A 19,710-nucleotide genomic window follows, 5' to 3' on the forward strand; every position below is an offset into this window, starting at 1 on the left:
GTGCTTGTTTGACACAACAGTTTTATTGTCCAAGGAGCTGCATTTTAAAGATGGATCTTCAATTTTTGAAAATCGCAGGCCAAGTTTACACTGCAGCACAGTGAAGGTGTCACAGAGGTACCTTGGTGCCAAGAACCCAGCTCAGCAGAGTTGTGAGCTTCTCCTTTGCCTCATTTAACCTGCTTCCTAATAGACCGAGTGCTGGCCAAGTTCTGTGGTTCCCAGTGCTCATCCCAGCTTGACCAGAGCCAGATCAGGAGTGTCTACCTTATGTGGCTACAATTTCCGAAACTTCCTGCACAGCATTCTGTAACTGCTGTTAATACTCGTAGCTGTACTGGTGTAAGGGTTATTTGTAGTGTGCAAGTAAAAATGCCTTGCCAGTTTGTGAAATCTGAAATGGACCTAAGGATAACCCAGTGATCTGGACGGTACCTCCATATGGACCACATGGCCCATGGACCGAGCTGCAGCATAGGGAAACTCCTGACGTCTGGTTCAAAGCAAGCCTCTTCCACCTGGTTTTGCTGCAGGTGGCTGTTTGGTTGACCTTTCTTTTAAAAAGAAAATAGCACTGGGAATTCAGTCTGGGGTCTTTGAGAGGGAGAGTGAGAAGAAGCAAGCCTCAGGCAGGGTGAGATTTTTGGTCTCTGTGAATGTTATCTCCAGGAGGAGATAGCCATGGCAACCGCTGCTGCTGTGCAGATGTTTGCAAAACAAGTCTGTGACATAAGAGGAAAAGTTTGGAAGGCGTTTTTACTACCTTCCCCAAGACTGTTCACATTCAAGTAAAAGTTTCTCTGCTTGGAGATATTCGGAGCCCGCCTGGATGTCATTCTGTTCAACCTGCTCTGGCTGAACCTGATTTAGCAGGGGGTTGGACTAGGTGATCTCCAGAGGTGCCTTCTGACCCCGACCGTTCTGTGATTCTGTGAAAATCATCTCGGTTACTGAGATTTGAGTACATTTTTTCCCCAGTTCCTTCAGCGTCATTTGGAAAATGGAGGAAGGAATTGCATATGGGGACATTTGGAACTTGAGGGGGTGTCATGTTAAGAAGTGAGGTTTCCTCAAGCCCTTTCTATTTGATCAGCCCGTCGGTTTCCCAAGAAAGACGAGACCCTTGTGCCTGACCAGCCTGCCCACCATCTGCACTTTGACAGACCACCGTATCAGGGGGTGATTTGACCAACCTTTTCAGGGAGCCCCGCTGACAGCGTCACTGAGTCAAATCCCGTGTATTGACTACTCAAATCTCTGAGGATTTATACAAAACATGGACTTCACCTGAAGGCTTTTATTATCCAATGTACAAGTTTGTGGTAGAATAAGGTTCAAAGGTTGCTGGTGATAGCACACTGACTGCAAAAGAAGCTGAAAACCATACGGCTAACAACAGCTAGCGTGCGTTAGTCACAGAATAAAGTTCTTGCCCGGTAGCCATTCCTGTGTGGGAGAAGACAAGTTCCGCCCGTCGACTGATCCCTGAAGTTACAATGGAGTCTTCCCTAACTTCTCCCCTCCTTTGTTCACTCTCTAGGCTTCATATGAGCAGGCATATGATAGCACAGATGAGGATGAAGTCTGCTGACCAGTTTTCACATCAGAGCATCTGGGGGAGGGGAAAGAAAAAAAAAGGAAAAAAAAAGTGATGTCTGTTTAGGGCTGCTCTTGCAGCTTTCACTGGGGCTCGCTCATTTACTTGGAACGGTTTCTATGACAGTGAGAAGTCATGTCAAGTCTACAAATGGGAAATTCATTTGGGGTCTTCCCACGGGGTCTACCCCTGTCACAGCAAGACCTTGTCTTCCTATGCACCATGGCCTCCATTTAATAGAATCATAAAATCACCGAAGGGTTTGGGTTGGAAGGAACCTTAATGATCATCTAGTTCCGACCACCTGATATGGGCCAGGACACCTTCCAGTAGACCAGGTTGCTCAAAGCCCCATCCAACCTGTCCTTGAAGACTTCCAGGGAGGGAGCATGCACAGCTTCTCAGGGCAACCTCTTCCAGTGTCTCTCCACCCTCACCGTAAACAAATTCTTGTAATACTGACTCTGCATCTACCCTCCTTAAGTTTAAAACTGCTGCCCCTCACCCTACCACTACACTCCCTGATAAGGAGTCCCTCTCCATCTTCCCTGTAGGCCCCCTTCACGTACTCTTCTGTCTATCGGCCAGCTACCGATAGCAGACAAGGAGCAGTTTACATCAGGGCAGCAGCCCAAAGCCCAGCAAGGGAAGGTAAGGACTGCTGGGGGGTAGTTCACATGCATCAGCACTGGATGATGCAGGTAGTCACTGTCTCCTAAGACAGACTCAGTAGGATCAGAAGAAAAAACAGCAAAACCGGGAAAAGGAAATGCATTCCGGACACGTTTTAGTACTGCCTATTACCTGACATAAAACAGCAAATAGGCTTGCTGCTTGAGAACTGTGTTCAGGTCAGAACAATTCACAGACACATCATCCATCTGGTACCACAGCCCGTTGCTGGCCTGTCAAAGAAAGGCAAGGACATCTGGAGATGAACCGCATAGTTTCTCCAGAACAACACGGGCAGAAAAATGGAGAAGCAAGAGTCCACCAACCCAAATCCCATCCAGCCAGTAAGGAGACCTTCTCCCCCAAAACCCTGGCTACCAGAAACACTGCCATCAAAGTTTGCCTTCCCCAGCACACATTCCTCCCCGCTACGAAGGAAGTGGCTCTTTACCTTTGTGTAGCAGAGAAAGTGACCTTGACGACAGCTGTCACCGATGTGCACCACAACAGCATATAAGGCATAAGGGAGCAGTTCTGCAGCTGCCTGAGATATGTATGGCCGGAGATCAAAGCACGGGGGGTACTGCACAAACTGCGGAGAGACCGAGAGGGCTCAGGAAGGATCCTGGAATACTACATGAAATATCCAGCCAAGACCAGAGGCCAGCAGTGTAGAAATACATCCTTGGGGCTCATCAACACTCGGTTTTCCCTGAAGCAAGACATCATGCTGGTGGCATTGGTGGCAAGAGACTGTTCTTGGCTGAAACAGCTTGGTCAGGGCGGAGTATATGCTTGCCTTCCCACGGGAGCTCTCCTCTCCCCAGAAGGGAACATGAGAAGCTCCACCTGAACAGTTTGTGACAGAGTGCCCTGGTTTGGCAAATCTGCTCCAGGAAGAGAAAGAGTTGCCCTCCACTTGCCTACACACCTTGTGGATCTTCTCGCCAGTGGCATCAGCTATGTTCAGTTGCAGCGTGAGAACCCTGGGCACGCGATCGATTGTAACCTTCTTGAAGGCTGTAACCATCTTGTCACACCTTGAAACCAAGCAGAGAGCCAAGTGCTGAAAAGCACCCTGTCTTGCCCCAAGGCGGCCAGACAACCTTTCCTGTCTCGCACATCCTTACGCTATGCTAAGACTCTTCAGTACCATAAGGCCATATGAAAAAAAAAGTTGTCTCTCATGATTGTGCATTGAAGCTACTTCTGCTCGATGACACGCAGCACTTTCACGCAGGAACAAGTATTAATCGGTTGTCAGTAATCATCTTACTTGCTACATCGAAAGCTGTTTTCACCACCCAGTTGCTCAGGTTTCACAAAGTTCTCCAGAGCCGCGGTGACAGATGAGGCTGCCTGGAGGCGTGAGAAAGGAGAGCTCTGAGCTGGGGGAAATGCCCTCGCCCAAGCACTCAGGAGGAGTTGCCCACAAGACACAGGTGGCTGCCGCTGAGGAGACCCACCGTGACCCTGCAAACCATGGCCAGAGGGAGATGGAAAGAGGGTATGATGCCAAACATTTCCCTCATTTCCCAGAGGTTCCTGGCATTACGAAGAGCTACCTCACCGTGCCACCGCTCAGTTCAGCTACTGACGGTGTGCAGGGTCGTCAGTAATGAAAACAACACAAGCCATCAGCCTAGGAGCCAGATGGGTATTGAGGGAGGGCAAAGAGAAGAAGGCTGAGAGTCCCTCAGGGGTGCTGAGGGGATAATGCATGCTTGTGCAGCTTAAAGCCAGCACCTCCAAGGGAGACCACTGCCATGGCCTTTGCAGAAGGACACCATCCATACTGCTTCCCACCCCCCACCGAGCTCTCTTGTGTTCACAGCAGACATTTTTAAGATAACTGTGTTGATTCTAGAAAGCTACAAGGGGCTTCGGACGCCTTGAAGCACAGTGACAAACTCTCTTACTTTGATATCCAAAGAAATATCCAGGAAGGACAAACAGGAATCAAAAACGGCATTGCAGCTGCAGCACGTGACTGGAAGGCAAATGGAAATGCTCAGCAATAGGGGAAGTCGACTGACTGTGCTGGTTGATGCTCTTCATCCCTACTAGAGCCAGCCACATGCTCATCTCTTTCTCACAGGCAGACAGCAGGGCACAGACGAGTCCAAGGAGAGCAATGGTTGTGGAAACATACCTCTGGATCTCATAAAGCCCCCAAATATTTGATGGATGATGGTAGTTGCTTGAGTAGAGATGTCCCAGCTGGAAGGAAATGGGAAGGCAGAGAGTTACCTCCTCCAAGAGTTTTCCTTTGTCTGGAAGCCCTGGCCATAGGGTTTCCTTGATGGGGATACATCAAGGAGACCAAAAGGCTTGGGAACACTGAAAGGTAGTTTGATTGTGCTTACTCGCTGTGTCCACTCATACAAGCCCTGTGCATGGCAGTTACAGTACAGCGGAAGAATTCACAGGCGTCCCCTGGCATGCCAAGCTTGAAACATTCTCCTATTTCTAAAAAAGAAGAAGTTAGTACTTCAGTCCTATAATAACAGAGGATAACGTGTCAAAGCACCTGGGATGACTTACGCGGGAGGGCATTGATGATGGCCGTGGGCATGATGGCGCTGGCTGACGTGTGCAAGACATCGTTAACATGTGCTTCCATGATGCACATCATGCAGAAGCCTTGCTGGCGACCTGAAGAGCGAGGAAGGGGAGCAAGCTTCTCAGGTTAGAAAAATACCCATAGCAATGGGTAACCTCATGGAGATCTTGGAGTTCTAAGAACAGCCTCCACTCCTCCCAAGGTGCCCCACAAGCCCAGGACATCTTAGTGCACAGTAAACTTTCTTGAGAGCTTCACTGACAGAAATTTTCTGTGCAACCGGCAGAGAGTTTAACTTGCAGGAATAGGGAACGACACCCAGGGCTAGAAGGAGGCATCTTTCTGACAGTGCACACACCTCGATACGACAAGCAGCTTCCAGGCTTGAGTGTTCCAAGAACACTGACTTGGGAGCAGCTGACAAAGAAAGGCTACTTTTCACCTGCCTCTAATTCCATGTTCTGGGGGTCCTTGGGAAGTGCCCGACAGATTGACAAGGAGATGTTCCTATAAATACTCACAGGAGCCGCTGTGCTCTCGAGAGAGCAGGTAGCTGGCAAGAGGTGGGGTGTATGTCAGGCACTGCAGGACAACGTTGACAAAGCACGTAGTGCCTGGGTTCCAGAGGCCTGCTCCAGCTCTCTGTCTTTGCTGCCACTCCATGCAAATCTTCTCTGGGGGAAAGAGGATCCTTTGTGGCAGAGCCATTCCATCGGCAACCACTGCAGGGAAATGATGTTTGAGAAGAGTTGAGACGGTACTGTTGCGCAAAAGCATATTTGAAAAGTTGAGTTGTCTGCAGGCGCACCCAGGACAGCCAGCTCCAACCCCCAAGCCAGAAACATTGCGGGAAGCCCAACACTGCCACTGGAATTCACTGGTGAGGAAAGCGTTTTGGAAAATGGTCTGTTCACCTGCTTACTTTGCTGGAAGTCCAACAAACCCACACTCTGATTTCTGGGCTTGGGCTACCTGTCTTTCCCTCTAGAGTCTTGCATTATCAGGTCAAGTCTTCCCTTTCGCTGGCTGTAACTTGATGAAAACAAGCAAGCACCTAGCCCAGAAGGGAACCCTACTGACCTCAGGTCATTCTACTAGCAATGTCATCATTCAAAGGCTTGTATAGAATGGCAGAGGAGTGACCAAATGTGTTTTCCTGCGTCCAGTCGAAATGCCCTGGGTAGGTCTGGCTGCTCTCAGGAAACACCCTGGAATTCCCTCGAGGCTGTCAGCACATCAGTATTCAGGGATGGAGCACCAGCCGTGCCCATTGCATTTGGGGGTTCACAAAGCCCAAGCCTGCTGGCGAAGCCGTTACTCACGGGAGTCATTTTCCATTGCAGCCGTTGCTCCTCTCAGGGACAGAGGGGAAAGCTGACCAAGGATGTCAGGACGCGCTCCAGAAAGAGAAGATCAGCGCCAATCCTGTCACCTGATTGCAATGAAATCACTGGAGCTCAACAAAATCATTAAAACCAAACACAAACGAAACCCACAGACCAGCACTTGCCATCAAAAGTGTTCCAGTGGTAACTGCCTGTGGCTACCATTAGCAGCAGAGCCCCCCAGCTCTCCAGCCCACCCTCTTCCACCTTGTCTGCAGGAGTGACCAGCTTTTGGCCGCTACTTTAACAGCTGCCTATGCCGGGCTCCTTTTTCATTCTTCCTTCCCGCTCCTTCAGTGCAAGGTGGGCTTCTGGTCAGTCTAGGCTGGGCTCAAGACCTCCCTACTTCCGTAGCCTAGACTATGGCAAAGAAATAAGAATTAGCAAACAGGAACTCTACCCACAGCGCCTCTCTGACCAGCCTAGAAAGGAGGAAGACCCCAGCACACAGCTTGGGAGGTAGAGATCAGCCTACACTTTTATCCCCTACCTACCTCCTCTAGGATCTCTCCCAAAAGTCACACCATAATTACCTTTGAAAGAGGGTGGAAGCTGAGGAGCAGTCAGCAGTAAATGATAAATGCTTGGAAACAGGTAACCACACAAGCAGACAATGAAGGAGATGAGTTACCCGAAGGGCAGCTCAGCCCAACTGGCTTTCACTAGCCCACTGCTCAGGATGTCAAGCCCTGGCCTGGTGAGGTCACAAGTTCCGGGTGGGCGCCACATCACTGCCCCTTTGTGACACGGGGCTGCACGGGGAGACAAGGTGGCCACGCAGCCGCCCCAGCCTGGGCACCTCCCCTGCAGCCGGCAGCCGGTGCCGCTGAGCTTCCCCACATGCTGCTGGCAAAGGGACTAACCGCCAGCACAGCTCCCACCTCTTCCCTGTGCCACACAGCCAGAGAAGTGAACATCCGCTCAGGGCTGTAAGCTGCCCGTGCACAGCTGTGGCTGGCACAGTCACGTTGCTAGAGGGTTTCTTTTCCACTGGTCCCAGGTACAGGACTGCATCTGTGATGCTCGTGTAGCAAAGCACCTGGGCTCGTACAGGTTCACTGCCAAAGAATTTCATCTGTCCCCCAAGATACACCAAGATACGTGGGGCATCCAGTTTGGCCACAGCCTTGCTTGGGTGGCTTTTATCATCACGTGCCTCTGGGGATGGCTGGTGTTCCCCCTCTCTTGCCTGGGGAGGCTGCTTTTGCCCCTTCTCTGCACAGGGTACCTGGGTATACTCTTGCCCCGTGCAGGGGGCTCTTTATGCCCATGTCTCAATCAGGATGGTGAGCTTTGCTTCTGCCCAGCTTGGGGCACTGAGTTTTGTCCCTGCCCTGCTCAGGGCATCTTGCCTTGCCCCTGCCTGCTGGGAGCAGCCAGTTTTGCCCCTGCCATGGCAGGACCAGCGGGGCTCCAGCACCTTTTCCCTAGGCCAGCTACCAGTGCAGTGCTGGATCTCGCTGTCACACCATGACCTCGCCATCCAGGACAAAGGCAGCTTTGCTCCAAGTCTCCTTCAGCGCTGTTCCTGCAGCTGGCATCTGACAGGCGTAGGTACAAAGTTCCCTCCCTGCTGAGTTGGCTGCAGGGTCAGGCTGCAGGGAACACCTGCGGGCAGCACCCAATGCCACCCAGGGAAGTGAAGGATCCCAGCAGCTGGATGTCAAGCAGGGTGTGCCTCTGCTGCCGTTCCTCACTCACACGCTTCAGCTACAGCTCTTGTGCTTGGGCACATGGCATTCCATTATGCTTCTCAAAACGCTGCAGTCAGCAGGCTCGCTTGGGTGAATGTGGCTGAAGAATCCCTGTGCCCCAAGAGGCTCCTTTTGTGAAGGCATCTTGTCTGTAAGATGACCTGGACAGAGTGTTTCCTTATTTGACTTGTATTACTGCTCTGAAGATGCCTAAGGGACAAAAAAAAAAAAAAAAAAAAAAGTAAACAAATTAAAGGCAAGCAAAAAGAAAAAATTTAAAAAGAAAACCAACAAAAACAACAAAATGTCACTGCTCTTATTAGTAAAGGCAACAAGGAGCCCAAGCAGCACCAGCTGCCGGGGCTTCCAGGGTCCAGAAAGCTCTGTGAGACCTGTGGAGACCCTGTCTGCCCTCATTAGACATTGGAAACACCAGCTTGCAAAGCTCTCTTCAGGCCTGAAGATATCTGCTGCCCCTGAGGGCCTTTGGTGGGCATGAAGGAGATCTCCAGGAATGACAAGGTGCTGCTGACAGGACCCCTGTGAAACTGCTTGGTGTGTTCCCTGAGTGGACCACCCAGGGGGTGAGTACAGCTTGGTGGAGAGAAAACGCAGCAGCCTGAGAATGCAGGTGCACGAATGGAGACCGTGGTGTGATGTGCCTTGTGTGCCTGGGCTGCTCTGCATCTGCTGGGTAGAGGGAGGACAGAGCTCATCGCACTGCAGTGGTGGCACTCTGTGGCTTGCACAAAGGCACCCAATGTGTCTGCAGGGCTGCCTGGGGTACCCTCTGCTCTGCCCTGGAGAGGCTGCACCTGCAGTGCTGTGTCCAGTGCTGGGATTCTCTCCTGGTTTCAGCTGGGATAGAGTGAATTTTCTTCTTAGTAGCTGGTGCAGTGCTGTGGTTTGGCTTTGGTGTGAGAGCAACGTTGATAGCACACTGATGTTTTTAGCTGTTGCTGGGTGATGTTTATGCTAAATCAAGGACTTTTCAGTTCCTTAGGCCCTGCCAGCAAGAGGGCTGGAGGGGCACGGGAAACTGGGGTACAGCCAGGACAGGTGACCCAAGCTAGCCAAAGAAGTATTCCGTACCATATGACGTCATGCTGAGTATATAAACTGGGGGGAGAAGAAGGAAGGGGGGTACAACCGGCATTATGGCGTTTGTCTTCCCGAGTAACCGTTATGCGTGATGGAGCCCTGCTTTCCTGGGGATGGCCAAACAGCTGCCTGACGAAGGAAAGCAGTGAATGAATTCCTTGCTTTGTTTGCGTGTGTGGCTCTTGCTTTACCTATTAAACTGCGTTTATCTCAACCCGTTTTACATTCCTTCCCGATCCTCCTTCCCGTCCCTTTGGGTGGGGGACAGTGAGAAAGTGGCTGCATGGTGCTTGGTTGCTGGCCGGGGTTAAACCACGACAATGTATTTAAAAAAAAAATAAAAAAGAAGTGTGTGAATGATTACCCCAGCCCTGCTGTCACTGGGCTCAGCACAGTCACAGGAATGGGCTTGAACAGTGCCCAGGAGTGACCCTTCACTGCAGTGAGCTCGATTCCGGCTCCCCAGAGCTAAAGCCTCTCTGCACTGTTCCGCCACGGCTTTGAATGAAGAGCAAAGGGCTCAACAGGCTTGTTCTGCTTCCAAACCACCAACTCAGGGAAGAGGAACAACAACCTATGTTCAAAATGGCTAGATAGCTATTTCTTGTGTCTCAGATCACAGTGGTGGCGTAACCTTCCTTCTCTCTCATCCTACACGCTTCCCAGCAGGCATTTGTGTTACGTCCTGATCTGGACAGCCCTCGCCACAGCTTCTTTTCTAGGAAATAGGCTTTGAAAAGAGGTGTTCCCAGGCTGAGAGCCTCCTTGAAGCTTTCCAGTCTGGACACCTTGTAGATCATTTTAAATGCCTTTGCTTTTCACATTCTGGTGGCTTTTACAGGTAACAATAGGGATAGGAACATGCTACTGTGGTATGTGATCATTGAGGCACCTGAGAGAACAACTGTTATGGTTAAAATACAAGGGGAGTCCTGCTGCTTCTGTCTTCTTTTTGTTTCCCAAGACAAAGGCAGTTCGGCAGGCCTAAATATTGTCATTTACAGAGCCATTTGAGAAGGTAAGGGGAACACCCAAGGTTTAAAGAACACATAAACAAGAGACTCTTGGGGGTGTGTGTGTGTGTGTGTGTGTATGAGACATTTTGCTTCTCCCAGACAAAAGCAGTGTCTTCAAAGGTTGGTATCCTTACTGTCGTTGCTCATGCGTGATGAGGGCTTATTAATGAATTTCCACTGTAAGGACAGAATGTGCTTCTTACGCCTTCATTACTTCTTCTGCCCCGCCAGGAGAATCTGCGGAGCAGATTTTGAAGATGATACTGCCTTGCAGGAGTATGACCCAAGCACAAAATACTGTGACGTGATCCATGGGAGCTCTGTTACTTGGTAATGGCATGGTAACTCGGCCCAATTACTCATATTCTTTAAATGCAAGTGTATTTGGACTGATCACAGCAGGAGTGGCTTCCAAGGTTTTCTTTGCAGTGCGCATTGCAGCCTGCCAAATTGACATTGATCTTGGAGATGAGTGAGGATGTAAGGTACAGCAAGACTTTAACTTTTGGAGTGAAGTTTGGAAACTGGGCACTTATAGTAGGGAACTGGAGGAGGAAGGACAAATGATGGAAAAGTGACAGTCAGTTGCCAATTAGATGAAACATGCCTCGTACCAGCTCTTTCAGTTGGCCAGTGCCAGTGGAAACCTTTGTTGTGTTGGCATAGGGAGTACCTGATGGTGAAGACACAAGTCTGGAATAGCTTGTGCCCTTCAGTACCAAACCCTGAACATTCAGAAATGAACTCTTTGCTTTGCGGGATTATTGGGTTTCTTCCATTATGTTCACATCTGTTGGTCTTTCTCATAGGCCAAAGCATGTGTCAGCAGGAGCAGTGCCAGGACAGCTTGGATGAGGGGACTGCTGGAGGAGACACCGATGTGACTTCTCCTTCACTGCCAGCTGTCCTGAGAGAAGTCCTGAGGCTGGTAAAGCATAAAACTGAATAGCCTGTGGCTGGATTTCTGCGGCCAGTGTAAGGAACTGAAAAATATAATAACCACAATGTTTTGCAAAGTGCTTGAAAGTGGATCTTTGCCAGAGGGAGTTGTTCAGTGTTTTGTGAGGTGACAATCTCTAGTCACTTAGTTCCTTAGTGAAAATGTCACATGACAGTAGCACCAAGATTCCTGGTATGCTAACAGTAACGTTTCCTTCAGGTAAGGCAGCTGCAATGTTTCAAGCCTGGAAACCGGCAGATGTTTAGGATGTCATACTTTGAGACCACAGACAGCTGTTGTTTGATTTAAGGCATTACAAGAACTATCAGCATGGCTTGAACTGAAGTTGCTGTATGGTAAATAGCCACAGCAGCTGAACTCTCCTGATTTGCTGTTCTTTTATTTGCCCTAGAGTGCACTGCACTATCTTAAAGTGATGCGCCACAGGGATACACCACAGACTCCCCTCCCCTTATTCCAGTGTGACTCATCCAACATCTGGCTTGCTGGGAAAGGCTGCTTTAAAAGCCATTCTTTTAAAATCCCTAGGATGGAACGCACTAACATTAAAAAGGCAAGGAACAGCAGGGCGTAAGGTCTACTCTAACAGACTTTTGATTAGGGTATGTAACGGAAATAGGCTTTAGGTTACCAGATCAGATCATTCACTTCTCCAGAATTTGATACATGTGTCTCATCAGAGCTGCTCTAGAGGAACGGATCTCTTAATTCCCATGTAAACTGCAGGCAAACAGTAGCAAAGCACTAATGTCCTGTTACTATCTCTGTTACTATGTCCTGCTGGCTGTCTTCTCATGGCCATTGTGCCTCCTCTGTTGACCGGTTCTCACTCAAGTACTCAAAATGTGCTGTTTCTCCCAGCTCCTTGTACCACGCCACTATCATTTTTCCCTTGCCAAGCCCGTTCTCGGGTCATGCCTGATCTGTGCTTAGTTGAGGCTTCAGCTCATCTCCAACTCCTTCCTGTTCTACATCGTGTAGCCGTGTGCATCCCCTTCCCCCATTGCACAGAAGGTCCCTTTTGATATCTTCTGAAGCATCTGTCCTGCCACTGTGCTCAGGGGCAGAACTTTTCTCTTTCCCTTCTTTCAGTTTAGCCTAAGATGGTGAAATCCCCGCAGATAGTTTGTTCCCCTATTTCCTTTATGTTGCATTTCTCTCCAAGCATCACAAGACTCCTCCCCTTCCTGCTCCAAGCCACCTCTCATTCTCTTTGGGTATGACCCTGCTCTCTGTCTTAGCGTCTGCCTGGGTCTCCCTCCATTATACAGTATTTCTTCCATCTTACGGTTTGTGTCTTTTAGCAGGTTTCCCCCTCTTCTCCTGACCTCTGATTTCCCTAGTTTGTTTGCTCACTTGTGCCCTCATATGTGCAGATGGGTCAGTTGCTTCTTTTTCGCAAACAAGCTACCTTGCCCCGATTTCTCCTGGGTGCCTGACCCTTCTTTCCTGTCTGGAGGATCCTCACTGGCATGTTTGGGCTGGGGTGAGGATGGCTGGCAGCAGCTGTGTTCAGAGGTGTCATTCAGTTCCACATCTTGATCCCTTGAGCTGCTGCCTGGTAGATCCCTGCGTGGCTCGTTTCAGCATGAACGGATGGTGCAAGCTGCTTCTTGTCCTGTTCAGTCCTCCTGTCACCAGGAGGTTTTTCAGGGAAAAGGCAACCGAGGGAGATTTGGGATCATGTGTCACTTTCAGCTTCTTCCCACTCTCACCCGCTGCACCAAGAGCATTGCTGTGGCTCTATGCCTGCTTTACTTTCGTGTGTTTAGTATTTCTCTGAAGCGAGAACCTCTTTGACAGCATCTCTCTCTGCCTTTTGGCATCAGTCCTACTTGGTTCGACCAAGTCCACTTGTTAGCACAGTAGAGCCTCTCTTCCTTCGTTGCTTTTTCCCTGATAGGACTTGAGCAGCAAAGCTGCCTTAATGCTTGAACACGCAGTGCTGCACGATTGGCTGCAACGTTCTCCCTCAAAAGCTCCTCCAGCCGACGGTGAATCTTGGATGCTCATGGATCTCTGGATTTCCTCATGTTTTCCACCCGTAATCATACTGAATACCAGCACCTTCCTGACAGAGGGAGGGGATAATCACTTGATGGCACTGTCTGACGGCCCTGTTGGCAAACCTCTGCTCCCCTGCAGGGCACCCCAGCTGCCTTCTTGTTTGAGGCTTTCCCCCTTGAAGCCGCTGTGTGCCGGTTTATGAAAGTTATATGAAGCTATGGGGATGCCAGCATTGTAACAGACCATCATGAAGAAGCTTGGTCTTGTGGCTCACTACCGGGGTCTGGAGGCTCCTCTGGAAGGGGAAGAAGAAGAGTGGAGGACTCTTTTGAGGGGTGCATATGTGTGCAAAGACACCTGTGTGAAACTCTCAGGGTAGCTAGAGGTTTTTGGCAGTAACATTGTTTAATATGAGGATGAGCGTACCGTGGATTCTGTCCCAAGGCGCTACTGATGTCTTCTAGCCATCTTCCAGGCACAGGTGTAGCATTTTGGGTATTGCACCAAACCTGCCTGACAGCGAAGCTGCGGATGGCTCTTTTTCAAGCATGGTTGAATGCGAGCATCCCAGGGAGAGTTACTAATCCTCTGTTTTTCTTTTGTAGGCAGAGTGGCCCCGTGAGCCCCAGCAAGTCCCGGTTGGTGACGAGCAGCTGTCATGATCTCTACAGCACCTCTTTACAGTGGGGTGCACAACTGGAGCAGCACAGACCGGATTCGCATGTGTGGCCTCAACGAGGAGAGGTGAGGTGCGTGGGCGGTGTGGTAGGGGAAGGAGGAAGAGAGTGGAGAAAGTGCGTTAGGGATCGGGAAAGGCTATGGGAAGGGAGCTGGTGCTGGCTTAACCTGTTCTTCCTGTGGTGTAAAATGGACTGAGGTGCGAAAGAGCTGCAGGGAGGGGATGGGTGTGTGGTTAAACAGTGGCATTCTGTGCTGGTCCCCACATCCCGTGCTCCAGCAAGGAGGGCCCACAAGCAGAGCATGCTGGAGTTCTCTGCAGAGGAACTGCTGGCTGCGTGTAGCTGTAGTACATCCATGCCGTTGGTGGGTGATGAGGCTGAGTCGTCTGCATGTGCTGTTGGCTTCAGCAGACGTGTGCTCTTAACTGGCAGAGAGGGGAAGAGCTTGACCCGCTGCGAACCAAGTAGCTAAGACCTGTCGGCGGTGACCCAGGAGGGTTAGTACAGACCAAATGATTAGAAGGGAGAGTTGTGACATGCCACCAAATAGGAGATTAGGGAGGATTAGTGACTGGGAGGCAGAATCGATCAAGATGAGTTCTTGGCCTGCCCCGTGGCTTTGCATCACCTTTTTATTCCACAGCTCTTGGGGGAGTTCTCAAAACTGATCAGTTTGTGGCTTCCTTGAGGCTACTACGTGTGTTCATTGCATTTGCCAGAGCCAGAAAAGTTTGACGGGCTTGAAGGCAGCACGCACCTGTCGTTCCTGACTGTGGGTGTTGAGGCTTTTGGCGGCGAGTCCTCCGAGGGCCGGTCAGAAGAGCGGCGGGACAGGGAAGAGTTCAGACTGTGGCTTGAGGCAGACATGCGGGCAGAGATCATCTTCAGCCCTCAGCAGCCGCTTGGCCTGCTGTGTGTCCCTCAGATAAGAGCTGGGGATGGCGTTGCCCTCCGCCTCTCCTAAACCACGTGGAGCTACTCCTAGTTGACAACAAACATCAAAGCTCGGGGTGCGAGTGAGACGGGCACACCGGGCCGGCTGCAGCCGAGCGCTGTCCCGTGGCTGCCCGCCCCGCTTGGGGCCAGATGGGAGGCAGCTGGCACCGGCTGGCCGTGCCGTCCCCGTGCCCTGCAGCCGGGTGTGGCGGGCTCCCCACGCCGCGGCACGGGCCGGCCTGTGGAGGAGCCCCGGTCGGCGGCATTCGGGGCCGGAGGCGGGGCAGGCCGCAGCACCGGGGCCGGGGCTGCCCTCGGGGCCGTCCCGGCAGCTGACAGGGCCTGGGCCCGGCACGGGGCAGAGCCGGTCCCGCCGTCCTGGCAGGTAGCCGAGGGCGGGAGGAGGCGGTGCCGGTGGCGGGGAAGGGCCGGGTCCCGCTGTCCAGCTCCCGGGCGCTCGCCCGCCGTGCCGCGGGCAGCCAGCTGCGCTCGGGCGCCCCCTGGCGTCTCACCGGCGCGTCGCCCGGCTGTGTGTGGCGGGCCCCGGCCCCGGCCCCGGCCCCGCTCCGCCCGCGCTCCGCCCGGCCGGCCGCCGCAGGGCTCCTCGGGGACCGGGCTGCGCCGGCGGGCTGGCTCCGGGACCCCCGCTCCCCGCCCCGCAAAGGTCCCTCCCGGTCCGGCGGGGCCGGGTCTGCCCCAGCGCGGGGCTGGGCCCCGGGGCCTGGCCACGTCCGGGCCCCCTTGTGCGGCAGCCCGAGCCCCGCCGGCTGTGCTGAGGCGGCCTGGCCCCTGCCAGCCCGGCCCCCGCGCCACAGCCCGGCCCGGCCCCCCATCTCCCCTCGCTAGTGACAGGCCTCTCCGGCCTGCTGTGGCCGGGCTGGGCTGGAGGGGCCCTGCCAAACTGCTGCCGAGGGGGCAGGAGCCCCTCGAAGGGACCAGGCTGTCACGGGGGTTGTGAGGCAGCCCGGAGCGGGGTGCCTGTGCTGGGGCTGCGGGAGCCTGAGGAGAAAGCTGGCTCCTGTAGCTTGTGTCCATTACTTTGTGGTGAAAGCCTGGGGGTTAGGGGAGCAAATCCAGAAAAATCATGTCAGCAGCAGAAGCTGAGCTGGAGGTTGGTTCCTTCGAGAGCAGAGAATCCCTGTGGGGTAAATACTGCTGGGGCAGGAGTGTCCCAGGCCAGGGCATTGAAGACACAAGCGCTGTCTCCTGTGCAGGGTTCTCGCAGATGCCAAGAACAACTGTCTCCTCGGTGTGCTCCATTTCCACAGAGCTCACAGTCCGTACCCCAAATTCAGGCTTTCCGCTCAGAAACTGTCTTCCAAAGAGAAAGGGTCAGACGCGCAGGCCAGCAGGGCACTGCACACCGAGGCGGCTGCCCGCACCTGCTGCTTCTGTTACGGACGGCTTGAGCCCAGATAGCTTTGGCGCTGGGGGGAGATGTCCACCTGTGGCTGGCGGGGAGCAGCAGGGCTGGGCTGGGGAGTCCCAGGGCAGGGAGTGAGCGTGGCTGGGAGACAGAGGAATGGGGAGTGTGGAGGTGCCTGTGGAAGAAGAGAGGGGCAGGCTGGGGCTCGGGGGAGGATGGGACTGGAAACGTGTGGTGGGGCAGAACAGGAAGCGGAGGGGTTGGGAGTGGATGTGTGGAGCCGGACTGTGATGCAGCGCAGCCAGGGAGGGCTGGGCTGGCCCATGGTGACACCAGGGTGTGTGTGCCAAAATGGCCATGGGTAAGGAGGGTGCACAGAGCTGCTGTGCCACAGAGAAGGTCTTGTCAGGCCCGTAGGTGGTGTAGGGTAAGCATTTCTGTGTGAGGAGGTGCTATCCAGCGGGCAGAGCTCTGGGAGAGGGAGGCCACAGTGGACAGCAGTGTTCCTCATCCCCTCAGCCTGCAGTGGCCACATAACCTGTGTTGATGAGGAGCTAGCTACCTGGAGCAGGCATGCTGCTTCAGGCTGCCAGCTGATCTGCTGTCCCATGCGGGGACAGGGAGGGGTAGGATCCTGGGAGGGTGTCTTGGGCTTTCGTAATGCTGTGTCTTGTTCCTCGACTAGGAGAGCCCCCCTTTCTGATGAGGAGTCTAAAACGAGCAGCTCCCAGCACTTGGGGTCTCAAGAGTTTTGCGTCAGCAGCAGCCTTTCCGAGGTGAGCTCCTCGTGTGCACATCTGGGTTCAAGAAGGCGTTCCCTGGTGGAACAAGCTAAACAAAAGCATCTACCCTAATGGGTCCCGCAGGCTCCTTCTTGAAGGTGGTGCACTTAGGTGCAGTAAGGCAAAGCAGCGCTCTAGTTTGGCAAGAACTGTTTGCCATTTCTGCCTCTGTGTCCTGAGCGGGGCATAGAGAGAAGGTCCTGCCTGTTGTGCTAGGAGCCACTTTCACAGCTCTCAGGAACACCTTCTTCTCCCTTCTTGTTGCAGGTGGAGCTCACAGCAGTCAGCAGTGGTGGCAGCAGTGCCCAGGGGCTGGATGCTGATGGCAACACGGTGGAGGAAAAGCTGGGGCCCAAACTGGAAGAGCAGCCACCTGATCCCAACCCAAACCCTGAGCGTGTGGGAAAGACTGTGAAAGATGATGCCCTGGGCCCTCTGGTGAGCCAGGGGGATGGCAGAGGGCAGGAGCCTCCAGTCCCCAGAGCTGCTGAGCAGGAGAGCGGTGGTGCTGATGCTGCCTGGACACTTGCAGAGCCTCACAGTGACAAGCAGGCTGATGCTCCTCCAGCCTGCTCCGTGGCTCCAGAGAGCGAGCCTGCTGGGAAGGAGAAAACCACCCCAAGCACTGGAGCACAGGGGCCAGGCACGCTGGCAGAAGGGACGTTGTCTGTGGTTGTCTCCAGCTGCAACACCTCTGCCTCCACTCCTGCTACTTTTACTTTGAACAGAGTGTGCTTTCCCACATCTCAGGCCCCTGCTATGCAAAAACTACCCCTGACCTTTCAGGCTGGGGCAGTTCTGAGCCCGAGCCAGTCACTGGTGTACATCCCACCACCCAGCTGCGGGCAGCCACTCAGTGTGGCTACGCTGCCAGCCACCTTGGGGGTCTCCTCCACCCTCACCCTCCCTGTCCTGCCTTCCTACATACACGAGCGTTGCCTGCCAGGCATTATCGCTTCCCCAGAGTTGCGCTCCTACCCCTACCCCTTCTCTGTCACCAGACCCTTGGCTTCAGACGCCAAAGTGGTGTCTGTGGAGGTGAATCAGTTTAGCTGCCCCTCGCCCTCAGGTGGAAGCAGTGCCCAGGCTGCTGCTGAGGGCGCTCCCTCATGCACCGCTGGCCCTTCCCTCTCATCCAGCCAGGCTGCGCTGGCAGCATCGTGCGGGAGTGCTGCTCCGTCTTCCGGCACTGGTGCGCACGCCAGAGCCCCGGCAGCTCCCGAGCCGCAAGTACCGGGGGCTGCCACTTCACTCTCTCCTCTGAAGTCCCCTCCACAGCTCGAGCGTGAGATGGTCTCCTCTCCAGAGTGCAGCGAGATGCCTCTCGATCTCTCCTCCAAGTCCAATCGTCAGAAACTGCCTCCACCCAGTCAACGCAAAACACCTCCTATGCCCATCCTCACACCCGTGCACACCAGTGGCAAAGCTCTCCTCACCACAGTCCTGTCCAGGTCCCAGCGTGCAGCCCAGACTACGGGCAGCAGCGTCACCTTGTGTCTTGGCACCACCCCTCCCTTAGTCATCTTCCCTGAATTCCTGCGCAATGGCGAGCAGGGTTCCTGGGTGAAGAACACCACGCTCATCAGCACCATTCCAGGCACCTGTGTCGGCGTCGCCAACCCGGTGCCTGCCTCGCTGCTGCTCAGCAAGGACCCTGGCATGAGCTTCAGCAGAGATCCGCGCCACCTTCCCAAGCAGGAGCCTATTTCCATCATTGACCAGGGAGAGCCTCGCAGTGCTGGGGTTCCCTGTGGGAAGAAGTCCAACCAGGTCAGCACAGAAGGACAGCAGGATCCCGCCAGGAGACTTCATGGTAGAGTTGCTCCAGGAGCTCCTTTGTGTCAGTCCAAGGACATGTCCACCTGGAATCCTGGCCAGGGAAGTGTGTACCCACGATGCCCTGTGAATGGAAAACCTTCCAATCCTCAGCTTCTGCCTCTTGGCTGGTCTCCTTATCATCAACCCCCCCTGCTTTCGATCGGCATCTCTACAGCAGGGCAGCTGCCCCCAAACCAGAACAGCTCCTGTAAGCCAGCTGGTGCAGGTGAGCTCCCAACATTCCCGAGCGTGCAGCCCACAGAGTCCAGCACAGCTGCCCAGAGCCTGCCGGAGGGGCTGCCCAGGCTCCCACCCGAGGAACGGGAAGCTGTAGCCAAGAGCAAGAGCTGCCGGGCCTTGCCCAAGCTCTATGAGGAGCCAGCCAATCCAGTCCCACTGGTTGCTGGTCCATCTCTTCAGACCAGTGCTGTGGATGTGAAAGGGGGGAAGGGGAAGCTGGACATTCCACAGAAGAGTCAAGAGTGTGATCGGCCAGAGGCTGACTCCAGTAAGGAGGGTAATGTACAGACTGAGGCTCCTCAGGGGAGCTGTAGCCGCAAACAGTTGGACGCAAAGCCTAAAACCCAAGTGTTAGCAGCATATTTGTCGCATGATCTGCCTGCAGCTGGGCAGCAGAGCCTGCGAATGATTTCAGAGGTGCCCACAGAGAGTCAGCGCAAGGAGCTAGGCTGCGAAGGCTCCCAGGAGCCACCAGCAGTAGAGCCCCTCCAGTGCGTGCGTCAGGTGAATCTGTGCAGGGTCAGGAAGGAGCGAGTGGACTGTGACATGTCATTTACCTCTGGGACTTGTCTACGAGCTGGGACTGCTCCCCAGGCCTTTGGTGAGGTCAAACTCAAAGGAGCAGGCCAAATCAAGCAAGAGGGCAGCGTGCACTGCAAGTCCAAGCGGCAGCATGGTGGGGACGCCAGGCAGGCCCACAAGAGACTGAAGTGTCAAACCCAGGATGGTGAGGAGCCCCCAGGCAAATCGGGGAGCCGGAGTGCGCATGGCCAGAAGGTAGGTGGTATAGGCTGGGCCTCTTGGGTTATGGCAAAGGTTAGCAGGCGAGGTTGCAGGCGAGGAGGGAGCTCTTCACAGAGGAGGGCACAGCTGAGTGCACAGGGCTTTCCGC

General features: G+C 53.7%; 1 protein-coding gene across 1 annotated transcript in view; it reads left to right on the forward strand.

The window, feature by feature from the left end:
* The window catches only part of LOC102050327 (BCL6 corepressor like 1), a 41,471-nt gene that overhangs the window by 8,072 nt on the left and 13,689 nt on the right, over positions 1 to 19,710 (forward strand). The window contains 3 exon segments of the mRNA XM_055727674.1: positions 13,602 to 13,740; positions 16,664 to 16,754; positions 17,028 to 19,595. Coding sequence (XP_055583649.1) covers positions 13,655 to 13,740; positions 16,664 to 16,754; positions 17,028 to 19,595 — 2,745 coding nt within the window. The 5' untranslated portion in view covers positions 13,602 to 13,654.

This window comes from Falco cherrug, chromosome 15, assembly GCF_023634085.1.
Source record: "Falco cherrug isolate bFalChe1 chromosome 15, bFalChe1.pri, whole genome shotgun sequence".
Classification (NCBI taxonomy): Eukaryota; Metazoa; Chordata; class Aves; order Falconiformes; family Falconidae; genus Falco; species Falco cherrug.